Here is a 16,717-nt window from a genome sequence, read left to right as displayed (position 1 = left end):
GCATTATTCTGAAGTAGATAACTGATACACAGATTGGTACTTAGACGTTTGATGCTGCCAAAAACAAAAAATAAATCAAAACCCAAGCCTAAGATACAAACGTTGGCTTTGGGATTGGAAAGCAAGTAGGAAGTAGAGGCTGGAAAAGATGATAAAGATATTGCTATAGCAGGTTGGAAAAAAGGTAGCCCATATTATGTATGCTTAAACAATCAGTAAAACTGTTGTCTGAGGTAATCTGGACAGTAGAAAAAGTACTTAATCAACTTATAGATTTGAGTAATTTTCAGGTAGAGTCCTGAAAGGATCAGCTGGCTCTTGCTAGCTGAATACTATAAGGTACTATGAGAAAGAGGTGGACTAAAAAAGGAAACTAGTTTGTCAACAGAATTTAGAGGGAATATAAAGGGGCCAGAACTTCCTGGACTGAAAAATAATCTCTAGTCTCCCAAGCCAGTAGAATATTCTCAATGTAATACAGGGCCTGGGACTTCTGCTTCTGGCATTAATGGAGTAATAGGGACTGTATTTACTCTCCCACCTTAAATAATTAAAGGAATACAAAGTTTTCCAGTATCCAACAAGGTAAAATTAGAAATATCTGAAAACAATAAAAAAATTTACCAGGCACAAAGAAGCAACCATAATGTAAAGAAAAACCAATCAATAAATACAGACTCAGAATTACACAGATGACAGAACTATTAGATGAGGGTATTAAACAGCTTCTATAACTACATTTCACGTTTAACAAGGTAGAGAAAAACATGAGCGTATTAAAGAAAGTCATGGAAATTTTTTAAAGCCCCAAATCTAACTTCTATAAGTATACAATGTCTGAGATAAAAAATATATTGGGTGGGATTCACAGTAGATTAGACAATACACAAGAAAAGATGATGACTCTTAAGACATAGTAATATAAACTATCCAAAATAAAACAGAAAAAAAAAAAAAAAAACCAACCAGAAGACAGCAGCAACAAAAAAAGAAAGAACAAAAGGACAACTTAAGGCAATCTAAAATATATGTAATTGGAGTCCCAGAAGTAGAGAGGAAGTGAGAGGAGAAAAATAATATTTGAAAAAATAATAGCCAAAAACTTTCCAAATTGAATGAAAATTATAAACCCACAGAACCAAAAAGCTCAATGAATCCCAAGGACAAGAAACATGATAAAAATGACACTAAGACACATCATAGTCAAATTGCTTAAAACTAGTGATAAAGAGAAAGTCTTAACAGCAACAACAGTATAAAGGCATGGCCTATATAAAGAAAAAAATAAGAAGATAAGAGTGACAGGAGACTTTATCTCAGAAATAATGTGAGCAGAAGACAATGGAGCAAAATCTTTAAAAAGTACTAAAAGAAATGCACCGTCAACCTAAGATTCTATACCCAGCAAAATATCTTTCAAAAATGAAGATAATATAAAGAATTTTTTTCAGACAAACCTGAAGGAATCATCAACAACATACCAGAACTACAAGAAATGTTAAAGAAAATAATTTAGGCAGAAGCAAAATTATACCACATAAAAATCTGGATCTACACAAAGGAATGAAAAGCACCAAAAGTGGTATTTGTGAAATCATAATTTTTTTTTCTGATTAAAAAAAAAATCTCTTTAAATGATAATTGTCTGCTTAAGGCAAACAAAAAGAATGTATTGTGGGATTTCTGCCATATTTAGAAGTAAAATGTGGGACAACAATAGCACAAAGGCTAGGAGAGAGGAAATGGAGGGATATTGTTGTAAGCTTTTTTTTTTTTTTTTTTTTTTTGTGGTACACGGGCCTCCCACTCCTGTGGCCTCTCCCGTTGCGAAGCACAGGCTCCGGAAGCGCAGGCTCAGTGGCCGTGGCTCACGGGCCCAGCTGCTCTGCAGCATGTGGGATCTTCCTGAACTGGGGCACGAACCCACGTCCCCTGCATCGGCAGGCGGACTCTCAACCACTGCGCCACCAGGGAAGCCCTGTTGTAAGCTTTTTATGCTAGGTATAAGTGTTACAGCATTACTTGAAGTCAGACTAAGATAAGTTAAAGATGTATACTGTAAAGTCTAAAGCAAATACTAAAAATATGAAACAGAAATATAACTAATAAGCTAACTAAGGACATAAAATGAAATAAAAAACACTCAATCAAAAGAAGGAAGAAAAAGTGGGAAAAAGAACAAAGAATAGATGGGACAAATAGAAAATATATAGCATGATGATAGATTTAAACCTAATTGTTATGGGCTGATTATATCCCCCCAAATTCATATGTTGATGTATTAACTCCCAGTACCTCAGAAAGTGACCATATTTGGTAATAGGATCTTTAAAGAAGTGATTAAGTTAAAATGAGATTGTTAGTGTGAGCCCTAATCCAATATGACTGGTGTCCTTATAAGAAGTGGAATTTGGGACACAGACACACACATAGCGAAGATAGTGTGAAGATACAGAGGGAAGACAGCCAACTACAAGCCAAGGAGAGAGGGCACAGAAGAAACCAAACCTGCTGACACCTTGATCTTAGACTTCAAGTCTCCAGAATTGTGAGAAAATACATTTCTGCTGTTCAAGCCACCCAGTCTGTTATGACAGCCCTGGCAAACTAATACACTAACCATATCAATAATCATATTAAATATAAATATTCTAAATAACCCTTGTCTCCACCGTACCACCCCAGCCCAGCCAGACCATATTGTCCTTTTAATCAGTACATCTCTGGATCAAGAGGAGCCACATTTAAGGAGCTGCATTTGGTCCTAATGTAGATCACAACACCTTAGACTCCTAGCCCAGTGCCGTGGTTGGATGAGACTTTTGGGTGTCCTGGGATGGGGTGTGAATATTTTGCATGTGGGAGGGACATGAATAATTGTGACCCTCAGGAGGACTGTGATAAGATGATGCCATTAATGACTCCAATTTTTCATGTGTCCTCCAAAAAGATACGTTCAAGTCCTAACCTCCAGCTAACTTATTTAAAAATAGAATCTTTGCAGATGTGATCAAGTTAAGATGAAGCCATACTGGATCTGGGTGGGCCCTAGTCCAATAGCTAGTGTCCTCACAAGAAGAGAAGAGACATAGTGACAGCCACACACTGAGGGAAGACTGCCTCGTGAGGATGAGATTGGAGTGATGCATCTACAAGCCAAGGAACGCCAAGAACCACACGAGAAGGTAGGAGACAAGGAAGGACACTTCCCTAGAGTCTTTGGGAGGGACCCTACTCACACTTTGATTTTGGACGTCTAGCCTTCAGAACTGGAAGAGAATGAATTTCTGCTTCAAGCCACCCAGTTTTGGGTACTTTGTTATAGCAGCACTAGGAAACTAACATACCACCTCATGACCCCTGCCCTAACTGTTCCCTCTGCCTGGAATGTTCATCCCTGAGATGGTTGGATGGCGTACTCCCTGCTTCCTTTGAGGTGTCTGCGCCGATGAGCCCTTGTCAGAGGCACCTATCACAGATAGCAGCAAGGCCCCAAGTCCAGCAATCCCTTTCCCCTCATCCTGCTTTGTTATTCTCATAACACCTCCACCACCTGACAGTTCATATATGGATCTGTCTATTGTTTGTCTTCCTCCCCCGAGAAGGGAAGAATACTGAAGGCAGGGACTTTGGTCTCTTTTGTTCACAGATGTACCTTCAGTATGTAGGGTTTGGTACGCACTCACTAAATATATCCTGACTGGCCGAATGAATGTCAGTGCAGGCAGCACCTGCCAAATGCCTCCCAAAAGGGGAGGAGAGAGTGTAGTGCAAGGAGTAGCCTTTGCAATCGGATGCCTCGTTCTGACCAGTTATTTCACACGCCAGCTGTGTGACTCCAGATAACTTCTCTAAGGTTCAGTTTCCTCTTCTGTGTAAGTTAGGACAAAGCGCTTTCATTAAATGGTTATTATGAGGATTAATTGAGTGATTTTATTAATATATAATAGAGGTACAAATCTCTGTATAGTCAACATAGGTCTAACAGTTAATGTATATCATGGTTGTGTGTACATATTGCTATGTGTCATGCAGTGTGCTAAGCACTGCTATTCAGTTTAGGGGCATATAATTCAGTGGTTAAGGACATGGCTCTGCCTGGTTACATGCTTACCAGTGTGTGGCCCTGGGCAAGCTACTTAACCTCTCTGTGACTTAGTTTTCTCATCTGTAACATGGAAATAAGAATAGTACTGTAAGGATTATTAGGTTTATCCATGTTAATATTTAGAATGGTGTCTGGCACCTACTGAGGACTCAATAGGTATTAACTACTATTATATTATCATCTAACTTGATCTTCTATGCATTTCTGAGGCAGTTTCTGGCACACTGGTGCCCCATGAACACTAATTTCCCTTTCTGGCCCCTTCATAATTCAGTTCGAGCTGCCTTTACAGCACACTTCCCCATATGCTCTCCAACGAGCTGCAGCTTCAACAGTCTCGGCCCAGCCCTCTGAACACTCCGGTTTCTTGCTTATTGTTACTTCCAATGCCTTCCATGTCAAAGTAAGCTCATCTATGCTTGGTTACTTCAGCCCCTCATTACCTGTCCAGACAGGCCCTACATCTTGTGTGAGCCCCTTTCGAACAGAACTCCAGGGATTTGTATTGTCTAAGCTCTCAATGGCTGAACAACTTTCACGCATGTCAGGGCAGAAGGTGGGGTGCGCATTGCACTGTCACTTCTGTGAAGGGAATGCAGGAGGGGCATGAGTAGAGGAGCTGCACATTTTGCCAGCCTTAAGTGGTAGAGCAGCTTTTGGTCCCAATGGTGGGCAACAAGATGGTAGTGGATACAGAGCGTGGCCTGAATGGTGGGCAAGTAAAAAGCTAGGATGCTCTTGGCTGCAAGCAACCCAAAGTTGCTTAAAATACATGGACATTTGGTATGTCACATAACAGAACACATAAGTTCTGGAATAGATCCTTCAGGGTTGGTTGTTACCTGAGGTCCAGGTTCTTTTCCTCTCTCTGCCCTTTTATCCTCAGTTTTGGCTTCATCCTTGGGATGTTAGCAAGAAGGTTGTAACAATTCTAGATGTCATATCTAGACATAACAATTTCCAGAAAAGGAAGAGACATGATGTCTTCCTACGATTCTCTCTAGAGTAGAAACTTGTCTCAGTAGGCATCCCCAACAATTCTCCCTTCATGTCTCCTTGCTCGTAGTTGGGTGATAGGCCTGCTCCTGAAACAATCTGCATGGGGAATGGGATTCAACAACCCTTGAGATGGGGGTGTGGTCAGCATTTTCCGAGCACATGGATTAGTGGGGAGCTGTGGGCTAAATTATGTCTCCACGCAAGTTCATAAGTTGAAGCCCTGAGCCCAGGACCTCAGAATGTGACTGTATTTGGAGGTAGGGCCTTTAGAAGTGATTAAGTTAAAATAAGGCTGTTAGCGTAGGGTCCTAGTCCAATCTGACTGGTGTCCTTATAATAAGAAGAAATTGGGACATGCAGAGAGCCATTAGGGGTATGAAGAAGCAGCAAGAGCGTTGCCGCCTGCAAGCCAAGGAGAGAAGCCTCAGAAGAAACCAATACTGCTGGCACCTTGATCTTGGACTTCCAGCCTCCAGAACTGTGAGAAAATAAATGTCTGTGTTTAAGCCACTCAGTCTGAGGTATTTTGTTATGGCAGCCCTAGTAGACTAATATAAGGGGGAAGGCTCCATTAAAAAAAGGAAGGGGGTTGTCTGGTAGGCAGCCAGTAGCATTCACTGCAGTAGTAGTGAGAGGAAAGGAAGGGGTAGGAATAGGTGAACACAGCTCAGAGATAGTGTGTACAAGCTTTGGAGTCAGGCAGAGCTGGATTTTGGTCCTGACTCTATCCTTTACTGGTTGTGTGAATTTAGGCAAGTTTATTAGCCTCTCAAAGCTTCAGTTTTGTCATCTATAAAATGAGGATCATATAACACTGTGATAGGCAGAATAATGGCCCCCTGGAATCTGTGAATATGTTATCTTACATAGCAAAAGGGACTCTGCAGGTATGATTGAAGTTAAGGACCTTGAGATGGGATGATTATCCTGGATTATCCATGTGGGTGCACATGGGTTCCTAAAAACAGAGAACCTTTCCCAGCTGTGGTCAGAGAATGATGTGATGGCAGAAGGAGGATAAGAGAGATTCGCCATTGCTGGCTTTGAAGATGGAGGAAGGGGCCACGAGCTGAGGAATGTGGGGGGCCTCTTGAAGCTAGAAAAAGGAAAGAAATGGACTCTCCCCTAGAGGCTTCAGAAAGGAACAAGCCATACTGGCACCTTGATTTTAGCCTAGTGAGATCCATGTGGAACGTCTGACCTACAGAACTGTAAGATAATAAATTTGTGTTGTTTTAAGTCACTAAATATGTGATAATTTGGTATCGAATCAACAGGAAACTAATATGTACACCAACGTCAAAAAGGTTCTGGAGAAGATGAGATGAAATAATGAATTTAAAGTCTTTAGCATGATACCTGGCCCATAGTGAGCCTTCAATAAATGTTACCTCAACGACCCCCCCCCCCCCCAGTTCTATAGAGTTGAGGAGGGTACGTGAGAGAGTACGAGAACTGTGGCAGAGGTGGAGTTTGGCAAACTTCTGCCATCTGCCACCTGCAAAAGAAAAGGCATCAGGTGTCTGGGGCCAGGGAGGAGGGCAAGTTTCAGGGAGTCACTCATTTTTTCAGGTAAATGCAGACACTTCCTGCCCTCCTTGGTGGACACTGCTTCTATTAGGAACATCTCTTCAGTGACTATTGGAAAAATTTCTGGAAAGATTCCAGAATGTCAGTTTAAAGAGAAGCTCTGAGCAAGGAAAAGAATTGTGGAGGGACACGAAGGCAAAAAGAAAGACAACGTCCCTGTTCTTATGATATTTATATTCTAGTGGGAGGTGACAGAATATAAATAAGTACACACCAAATAAACAAGGTAATGTTGGATTATGATATAGGCCATAAAGGAAATAAAGAAGATGATAAGATAGAAAATGGCTAGGGGAGTAGGATTTCTTCAGATGGTGTTAGAAAAGCCCTCTTTATGGAAGTGACATTTCAGCCAAGACTTCAAAGATGAGGAGATTCCTTGACCCTCACCTGCAAATCCCTATAGACAGGTATTCTTGGTTGCAGGAAAGCACATGCCAAGGCCCTGGGGTGGGAGTGGGGAGGCAGGGAGGGACAGCTTAGTGGGTTCGTACTAGGAGCATGGGGCAGGGACCAGATCCCAGGCTGTGCAGACCATGATGAGGACTTTCAGCTTATTATAACCGCAGGGAATCTAATGAATCAGCAGAGGTACTTTTTTTTGGTGGGAAGGACAAAGGAGGGAGAAGCTTACTGTGTGCAGATCCTTTTAAACTGGTGATTTGCTCATTCAACTTACAGTTCCACCCTGATGGTCAATTGAGGGAAACTTGTTGACTAGACTGTCTTCCTCTTCTTGGTAATTATTAATGTTTTTGGAGTGCTTACTTTGTGTCGGGCTCTATATGAAATGCTTTGCATTCATTATTTCATTTAACCTCCACCCAGGAGATGAGTACGTTCTGTTATTGTCTCATTTTACAGATGAGGAAGTTCAGCCGTCAGCGCTGGACACAGCTAGGAACGTATGGAGCTTCACCCTTGGCTTCTCTCCCGCCTCCATTATACCTGCTCCAAGTCTGCTCACAACTCGCATCATCCGCTATCCTCAGTGCCTGCTTCAATCAGCAAGTGTGATGGCCTTTCCTGAGAACTATTCCTCCCCAATTTTCCTTTCGGTCCTCCTTTTCTTAAATGTCACCCTTCTCTGGCTTCTGTACACTGGTTCTCTTCCAATGCTCTCTGTCCTTTGAGCTGGCCACCTTGTTCTCCACAGGCTTCTTCTCTTGCACCCTGTTTCCTAGAATGGCCCTGCCCACAGATCCCACCATCACTAGCTTTCATTTACATTTTCTCTTAAGATTGAGACAAGCACTTCTAATTTCCTGTTCCAGCATAGTAAACAAATATTTGTTTTTTCAACTGACAATAGTTTCTGAGCACCTAGCACGTGCAAAGAACTGTGCTAGGAATTGGTGAGAATACAATGGCTAGGACGGGGTCTCTGGGGCAGTGGAGTGTAGGCTTCATTTTTGTTCACATAGCTATGTCTCCAGAGCTTAGTTAGTGTAGGGCCACACATGTCGTAGGTAGTCAGTAAATATTTGTTATATGAGTAGTTTAGCTGGGGAGGCAAACTTGCACATAAATGGCTCAGATTCAAGGCTGAATGAAGAAGATGATGTAATAAAGATACCAGCAAGTGCTGAGAGAGCCCAACAGAGTAGACAAGCAAGGGGAAGTCTTCATGGAGGTGACATTGGCATTGAGCCTTTATTTTTTAAATTAATTTATTTTTTAAACATCTTTATTGGAGTATAATTGCTTTACAACGGTGTGTTAGTTTCTGCTGTGTAACACAGTGAATCAGCTATACATATACATATATCCCCATATCTCCTCCCAGCATTGAGCCTTTAAATCCCCTCAAGTCCCAGGGGTGTTCAAGAAAGAGCAAGTGGTCTGGTGTGCCAAGCATGATATACGAAGTAGTGGAAGACGGATGACGTGTGCCAAGCATGATATAGGAAGTAGTGGAAGACGGATGACGTGAAATGGTGTTTCAGGAATCTCACTCTGGTGCCAGTGTAGAGAATGACTTTTGGGGGAGAGACTGGAAGTGGCAAGACCAGTAAGGAGGCTGCTGTACCATCCAGAAGAGTGGTTGCCTACCCAGATGTGGCCAGTGGCAGACAGAAAGCAAAGGAGGGAGGGTGGATGCAAGAATACTATCGAAATAGAATCCTCAAAGCTTGGCATTTAATTAGATGAAGAGGTATGAAGGAAAAAGCAGGGACTAATGGCTAATTCACCTGGGTAACTGCATGATGGTGCTGACATTTCCCAAACTGGGAATAGTGGAGGAGGGGCAAATATGATAGAGACTATGGGAGAAACTAAGATTTCTTTTGACATCTTAAATTAGAGATGCTGGTCAAGAAAATAAGTGGAAATATATAGCATAAATCTGAAAACAAAAGCTGGATTTCAAGAAATTTGGGAGCTTTCAGTGCTGATGGAGGCAACTGACACCATGGGAGTGGATATGATTTGTGGGAGAGAACTTCACTTAAGCAGAAAAGAGGACTGATGGCTGTGGACACCTCTTGAACATTTCCATCTTTTTGTCCTGTGGGAGTCGCAAATTCAGCATGTCCAAAGTGAACCTTTTTCTCTCGTCGTCTCTCGCTGTGCAAATGGCACCAACCACTCTGTTAGTCACTCTGGCTCAAAACCTCAGTCTTTGCCTCCTCCCTTAATTCTTTACACAATGTTTCACCTACAGAAAATTCTGAAAATCCACAAAAGCAACAGGTAGCAGAGACAGTCCCTTATAATGGAACTATTTTGGATGATAGGTAGTGTATCATTCGGGTCATATTCCTGTGCAAGTATAGATTTAGTTTCCTTTATGTATGAATAGAGTCATAAGCTACATTTTTAGACTAACCTTTTTATTAAGGTACAACCATCATACAGAAATGTACACAAGAAATTGATGACTTTTCATGTCATTAAATATTCTTCCAAGGTCAATTTCAAAAGGCTGCAAGGTATTCCATCCCATAGACGTAATTTGATAACTAACCCCTGTTGTAGGATGTCTGGCGTTTTTCTAGTCTTCTCACTCCTTCCTCCACGATGCTACAAAGATGAATTTACCTGTATTTAACATTTCTGTGCCCATTTCCAATTTTTTCTTTAGATAAAATTCGTAGAGGCAGAATTTCTGGGTCAAAAGGTATGTGCATATTTAAAAATAAACTTTTTATTTCAGAATAGTTTTAGGTTTCCAGAAAAATCCGAAAGTACTACAGATAGTCCCCACATACCCCATATTCAGTTTCTTCCGTTATTAACATCTCACATTAGTAGAGCACATTTGTCACAATTAATGAACCAGTGTACAGACATTATTATCAACATTAACTGAAGTACATAATTTATCCAGATTTCTTAATTTTTACCTAACGTCCTTTCTCTATTCCAGTATCTCATCAGGGTACCATATTACATTTAGTTGTCATGTCTCCATAGGCTCCTCTTGGCTGTGACAGTTTCTCAGACTTTCCTTGTCTTTGAAAATCTTGACAATTTTGAGGAATACTGGTCAGACATTTTGTAGAATGCCCCTCACTTGGGGGTTGTCCACTTTTTCCCTTTTGATTAGACTGGGGTTATGAGTTTTAGAAGGAAAGTACCACAGAGATAAAATGCCATTCTCATCATATCATATCTAGTCCACATACTGTTAACATGATTTATCACCGTTGATGTTAACCTTGATCACCCGGCTGAGGTAGTGCTAGTTTCTCCACTGGGAATGTTACTCCACTGTAGTTGTTTCTCCACTCTAAAAGTTACTCACTTCCCCCCACTTTCCATATTGTACTCTTTGGAAGGAAGTCACTGCACAGTCCACATTTAGAATCAGGAGTTATGCCTCAGGGTGGAGTATCTATAAAAATTGTTTGTAACTCTGCACCAGAGACTTAGCTCTTCTTTCCCATTTATAAATTTATTTGTATCAGTAATTGATTTATACCAGTTTGACTATGGATATTACTTTTACACTTCAAGTTATAATCCAACACTACTTTGTTTTGTTACTCAAGCATGTGTATCTTTAATAGTCTGAGCAACTCACTCGTGCTACCCCCCCAAAGGTTGTACAATTCGCATGGTTAAGAATGAGGACCCATTTCCCCAATTTCACACACCGTGTATAAAGTAGGTCAGCGATCAAGGGCAAGGCCGACGCCCCTCCCTAGCGCCCAATTTCCTGACGCCTCCAAGGCAGATGAGGCCTGCATGGGTAGGCCCTTCACCAAGATGGGCACCTCAGCCCCACGGGAACCCCCGCTCCAGTCAGCCCCTAAACACCGCCCCTCCTTACCCCCTTGCTTTTCTTCCGGGTTCTCGCGGCCCCGCCCCCAGGGAGCGGAAGTGGGAGCGGCCGCGAGCAGGAAGCGCTGGGCCGGGGCGGGCCCTCTCGCGCAGCCTGTCCCTCCCATTCCACCACCGCCCCACCCCACCGCCTCAGACCGGAAATGAGGTCACAGAGGGAAGCCCCGGCGGGGAGACTCGGCCCCAAAAGCCGCGGCCGTCGGAGGTGACTGCGGCAGCGGGTGAGGGGGACGGGGAGTGAGGGGGTCGGGGCCAAGGGGGCCCGCGCTAGCGGGGATCGGCGCTCCGGGCCGCGGCGGAGCGGCCACGGGCGCCATGGGGCCCCGGAGGCTGGCGGGAGGGGAGAGGGTGGCGGGGCCTTGTTTTTCAGGGCCCATCTCCCCGATCCGGGTTGTGAGGGTCGGGCCATTTCCCGGGCGACAGTCACCTTCTCTCTTCTCTAGTGTCTGGCTCTTTTGAGCTAGCGACAGCGTGAGGGCTTGGTGTCCCGAGTCGTGGTCGTCCTAGTCCTCGGGGGCGGGCCCGGGCGTGGGGGAGTCCTTCGAAACACGCTTTTTCTCACGGATGTGGCCACGTTGCGACCCTTGAGCACTGAGGGAGTTTAGTCGCCAGGACTTGCGTTTTGGCACTTTCTGCCCTGGAAGGGCTGACCCCCTGCCCCTGGTCACCCAAATTGAGAAGTTGCCTCCTGCCTCCCCCAGCCCCTCCCCCAACCCGGTCCCCCCACCCCACCCGACCGTGCGCCTGCCTGCCTCTCTTTTTACTTCTGCTAGTTTCTCGTTCCTTCCGTTGCGTGCTTCGGGCAGCCTTTGTCTCCCCGAGTGCTTGCCTGGCCCCGGGACCCTCTCGGACTGTGCCTCCAGGGAGGGTGGGAGTTCCAGGGTTCTTCTGTCACCTCCTGTTCGAATTGCAGCCTTTGAGCCTGGCATTCGACTGCACAGCCAACTGCAAGTTGTTTGGTAACTTCGTTTCACGTTAAAGTTTGTACAGTTCTGCTTGAGCTTTTAAAGCAGTAGTTCTTTATTAGGGAAATAGATTTAGATAAGTGCGTCCCCACTTATCTATTTTGGTTTTAGAGACAGTTGTTTCCCAAACCCCAGCCATGGTGTTTTAAACTACTTATTGCTTAAATGAGTGTGGCTTTTGACACTTCGAGTTTTGTTTGGTTGGTAGTTTGGGACTACGTGTCCCCGTTGCTCCTCCTGCCTTTAAATTGCTTGGCATAAGGATAGCATGAAAATAGATTTTAGAAAGTCCTTTGCAAAATGTAAACTGTGTGAAGGGAACTATGGTCTGAGAGTGGTGCCACAGAGTTTTAAGTTCTAATTATGGTCTTGAAATACGTTGGACTTAACAAGGGCTAGGGAAAAGGTGCTAATTTAAAATGGTTTTTTTTTTTTTTGCCGTACGCGGGCCTCTCACTGTTGTGGCCTCTCCCGCTGTGGAGCACAGGCTCCGGACGCGCAGGCTCAGCGGCCATGGCTCATGGGCCCAGCCGCTCGGCGGCATGTGGGATCCTCCCAGACCGGGGCACGAACCCATGTGCCCTGCATCGGCAGGCGGACTCTCAACCACTGCGCCACCAGGGAAGCCCTGAAACGTATTTAATTAGATGTACGAAGTATATTAAACGTTTCACTTTAAAAAGGCCTTTTGAAAATCGCTCCTCCTGCGCTCAGCCTCTGGAAGGTTTGCCTATGAAGTGATCCCTGAAGTATGATGGTTTGACAAGAATGAGTTGAAAAACAGGAAATTTTGGAAAGCTGTTAGCTAGAAATCTTAGAGACTCCTCTTATCCTTGTCATTTCAACCTCAGTTATAATGTGTTTTTGTGTGAGTGTCTGGCACTAAAGCACAAAACTTGGATAACAATTTATTTTCTGAAGGATGGCAAGAAGACTTAAAAGTTGCTAATTATTCACAAATATATGACACACTCTTTAAGGCTCTCTACCTGGTAGCTTCTGGGTGGTAGTTGGGACCAGAATGGGTGCAAACTTGGTCTTTTTTTTCCATGCAGAGTACAAACCTGGGTCACTACAGATTCTTGGAACACTAAAACTGCAAGCAGCCTTCCGTAAAGTGTGTCACTGAGTTGTCTTTCTCTTCCTGCCACACACATTCTTATTAGTGACCCCAGACCATAGAACGGTCTTTTCATCCATGGTTTTGAAGTTGAGTGTTTTTCTGCTCCTGTTTGGACAGATGAGACATTCTCTAATCTTTTTAGCTCTGATCATCAGGTAATTTAGTTTAGCAAGTTTAATTGGGGGAAAAGGGGAATGACTGATTTATTCCCCTGAGTTTGCTTGTTTTTACTAATAACCCAGTTGTCATCTGGTGAGTATTTTGAGTTTTTGTGCTTTAAGAACATGCTGACTTCAGGCATTTAACAAGGGCCACATACCTATTCTTAATGGCTTAAGGGAGTATGGATGGTAGGAATAGAGTCTAAGGGTAGCCAGGTGAAAGGTGACTTTATTTTCTGTAGACGGGGTGGACTCTGCAGTGCCATGATCTGTTTGAAAAATTATTCAAAAACAACAGATCCTATTCAGTCTTTCTTCTTCTTTTTTCTCTTTTTTGAACCTCCTTTTGGCAGATGTGGCCTCATGGATGAGCTGGTACATGACTTAGCCTCAGCCTTGGAGCAGACATCTGAGCAGAATAAGCTTGGTGAGCTGTGGGAGGAGATGGCGCTGAGCCCTCGGCAGCAGAGGCGGCAGCTTCGCAAACGGAGAGGCCGGAAGCGCCGTTCAGACTTCACTCACCTGGCAGAGCATACCTGCTGCTACAGTGAGGCCTCTGAGTCAAGTCTGGATGAGGCCATCAAGGACTGTCGAGAAATGGCCTCAGTCACCAATTTTAGTGACTCTGATGACACTATGGTAGCCAAACGGCACCCAGCTCTTAATGCCATTGTTAAGAGTAAGCAACATTCTTGGCACGAATCTGACTCCTTTACTGAAAATGCACCTTGTCGACCGCTGAGGCGCCGACGGAAGGTGAAGCGCGTAACATCAGAGGTGGCTGCCAGCCTTCAGCAGAAGCTCAAGGTGTCAGATTGGAGCTATGAGAGAGGCTGCAGGTTCAAGTCTGCTAAGAAGCAGCGTCTGTCCCGCTGGAAGGAGAATACTCCCTGGACCTCATCAGGTCACGGGTTGTGCGAAGCAGCAGAAAATAGGACTTTCCTAAGCAAAACGGGAAGGAAAGAAAGGATGGAGTGTGAAGCAGATGAACAAAAACAGGGCTCTGATGAGAATATGTCAGAATGGTGAGATCTCCCTTACTAAGTCATAGATTTTCCTGGTTAACTTTACCTAAAGCACAAATCCACAGTCTTGATGAGTTCAACTTTCTTTCAAACCAGCCTTTGTAATACTGACTTTGTAGCTCTGCTTTAACCAGTCAGGTTGTGTGTAGCTTCTTAAAGTACACTCATGATTCTGTTTCCCTACATCAAGAAGGCTATATTTTATAGAAACACATTTGTTTCTAAAAATCATCTAAAACGTGTACCTCTTATTTTAAAAAACATTTTGCTGCTCTTTGTGCCACGTAGTTCATACACAGATACTGTTCTTTAGAACCAGGGCCTCAGTAGAGGCTGGTGTGTATATGTATGTATGAGAAAGAGAAAACGCGGGTGCCAGGCATATGGAGTTTGTAAATGTTCTTGGTAAGCTGCCTTTACCCATTAAGAATCATGGCTTTAGATGTTTCTGGACTATAATTCTGTTCTCTGCTACTTACAGTTTGACTGTATTGAGTTTAACATTCAAGTTGTCTGAACACATGGTAGGCTTTGAAAATAACAGGGCTAAATCCCATCAGTCTTACACCAAATGTCATCAAGCCAGAAAAATCTGTCTTGAATGGGTGCATGTTTAAAACGTCAGTATAGTTTTTGGTGACTTTTAATTTTTTACATCTCAAATAGATAGTCCTAGGGACACTGATACTTCCCAGCTTGATACTTTAATATTATTATTAATATTAATGTGTGATATCTGTTTCTCAGTGTGGATGCTGTTGGTGTTTTGGATGGGGCAGTTCTTTGTGGTGAGGGACGTCCCATGCCTTGTAGGATAGTTGCCATCCCTACGTTGTTCCCATCACCCTTCACAGTATCAAAACAAATGCCTCCATGGGTGCTCCCTAAGTGGGTTGAGTAGTCCCAATTGAGAACCAGTGTATTCTATTATTGTTAATATTAGTTAGCATTTATTAAGCACTAACTGTGTGCCAGGCACTGTACTATTGTGTAGAACATATATTCTTTAATGTTCATAACTCCCCTGTCTGGTAGGTACCATTATTTGTATTTTATAGAAGAGGAAATAGAGGTTATGAGTGTGGAGATAATTTGCCCAAGGTCACCTAGTAGCAAAACTGGGACTCAAACCTGATTCCAAAGCTCATAGTTAACCACTATGTTTTGCTATGCTTTGAGCTTGCCTTTGCCATGGCACGTTTTCTGTCTCATCTGAACTTTTACAACTGCAGAACAGATGACCTTTCTTAGGACTTGGCTTCTTCTGACGTTTGTCTGAAAAACAAAGGCATAAATCTTACAGACTTGGAGGTGAGGTTTTGTCGGTAACAGGAAAAGCTGTTCAGGTTTGTATGCCTGTACTTATCATGGGTGGTTTTAATCAAGTTTTTAAAATTTTTCTTAACTAACTTTATATTTGCCAGGCTGTACAACTAGGTAGGCTTATAATTTGGCTTTCCTGATTTTCCTCTAATGTATATTCTAAGGCCTATTTACCCAATTTATATGGATTATAAAGCTTTTTTCCTTATCATGCTATTTTTAATCAAACAAGAAATGCCTAGTTAACTTGTATCCTTCACACTGTTGAAACCCTCAATTGAGGTGTTCAAGTTTGTTTCAATGTCAAGCTTACATACCAAATAGTAATCATCGTACTGTTAAGAATGTTTTGGGATGATATTTTTGGATGTATGTATTCCCCAGAATTTCTTGCTAAGCTATGACTTAATTGTGTGTGTGAGTGACTGTTAACTCTGTCTTCTCTAAGATCACAGCCCAAGTGTGGTTCCAAATGCAGAGCCTGTAACCTTGCAGTGAGGCACTTCAGTCTTTCTAGGTCCTTCTTACCCCAGATACATCTGTTACACATTATAGTCAGGTTGTGATAATATACATCTAGAGCTTGGAGAAATTGACGTAGGCAGCAATTTACTCTTTCAAAAATCTGCTTGGATGTGCCAGTTTGTTTGCATACAGATCAAAGTGTAGAACTTTATATCAGAGGTATTGAGGGTTGTCAGAGTATATGATCCAACTTGTGAAATTATTAAGATGAAGTTGATCATTAAGCTTTACTTAGCCTAGTCAATAGATAGAGTTCTTTTAAAAAGCATATGTTGGGCTTCCCTGCTGGCGCAGTGGTTGAGAGTCCGCCTGCCGATGCAGGGGACATGGGTTTGTGCCCTGGTCCGGGAAGATCCCACATGCCACGGAGCGGCTGGGCCCGTGAGCCATGGCCGCTGAGCCTGCGCGTCCAGAGCCTGTGCTCCGCAACGCGAGTGGCCACAACAGTGAGAGGCCCGCGTACCGGGGAAAAAGAAAAAAAAAAAAGCATATGTTAGGTGTTTTAGGTTTGAAAATCTGTGTCTCAATCAGAGAGCTTTATTTCTACTTTCCTTAAATTTATTCTGCTAACTAAACATAGAGTAATTTTAAGCTTAACCGATAATTCTTTT

The 16,717-nt window shown here is 43.1% G+C and overlaps 1 protein-coding gene across 16 annotated transcripts in view; it reads left to right on the top strand.

Annotated features, from left to right (window-relative positions):
- Positions 1-11,132: 11,132 nt before the first annotated feature.
- The window catches only part of GPATCH2L (G-patch domain containing 2 like), a 62,882-nt gene continuing 57,297 nt past the window's right edge, over positions 11,133-16,717 (top strand). For all 16 annotated transcript variants that reach the window (XR_002173349.3, XR_002173346.2, XR_002173350.2 and 13 more), the window contains exons 1-2: positions 11,133-11,205; positions 13,587-14,258. Coding sequence is in view for 11 of the 16 variants with exons in the window: in XM_019920607.2 (XP_019776166.1) it covers positions 13,597-14,258 (662 nt within the window). In the remaining 5 variants the exon portion in view is untranslated. The remainder of the gene's footprint in view (positions 11,206-13,586; positions 14,259-16,717) is intronic.

This window comes from Tursiops truncatus, chromosome 2 (assembly GCF_011762595.2).
Source record: "Tursiops truncatus isolate mTurTru1 chromosome 2, mTurTru1.mat.Y, whole genome shotgun sequence".
Lineage (NCBI taxonomy): Eukaryota > Metazoa > Chordata > Mammalia > Artiodactyla > Delphinidae > Tursiops > Tursiops truncatus.
Note: the sequence above shows the minus strand (reverse complement) of the source record. Positions and strands in the feature narration are given on the sequence as shown.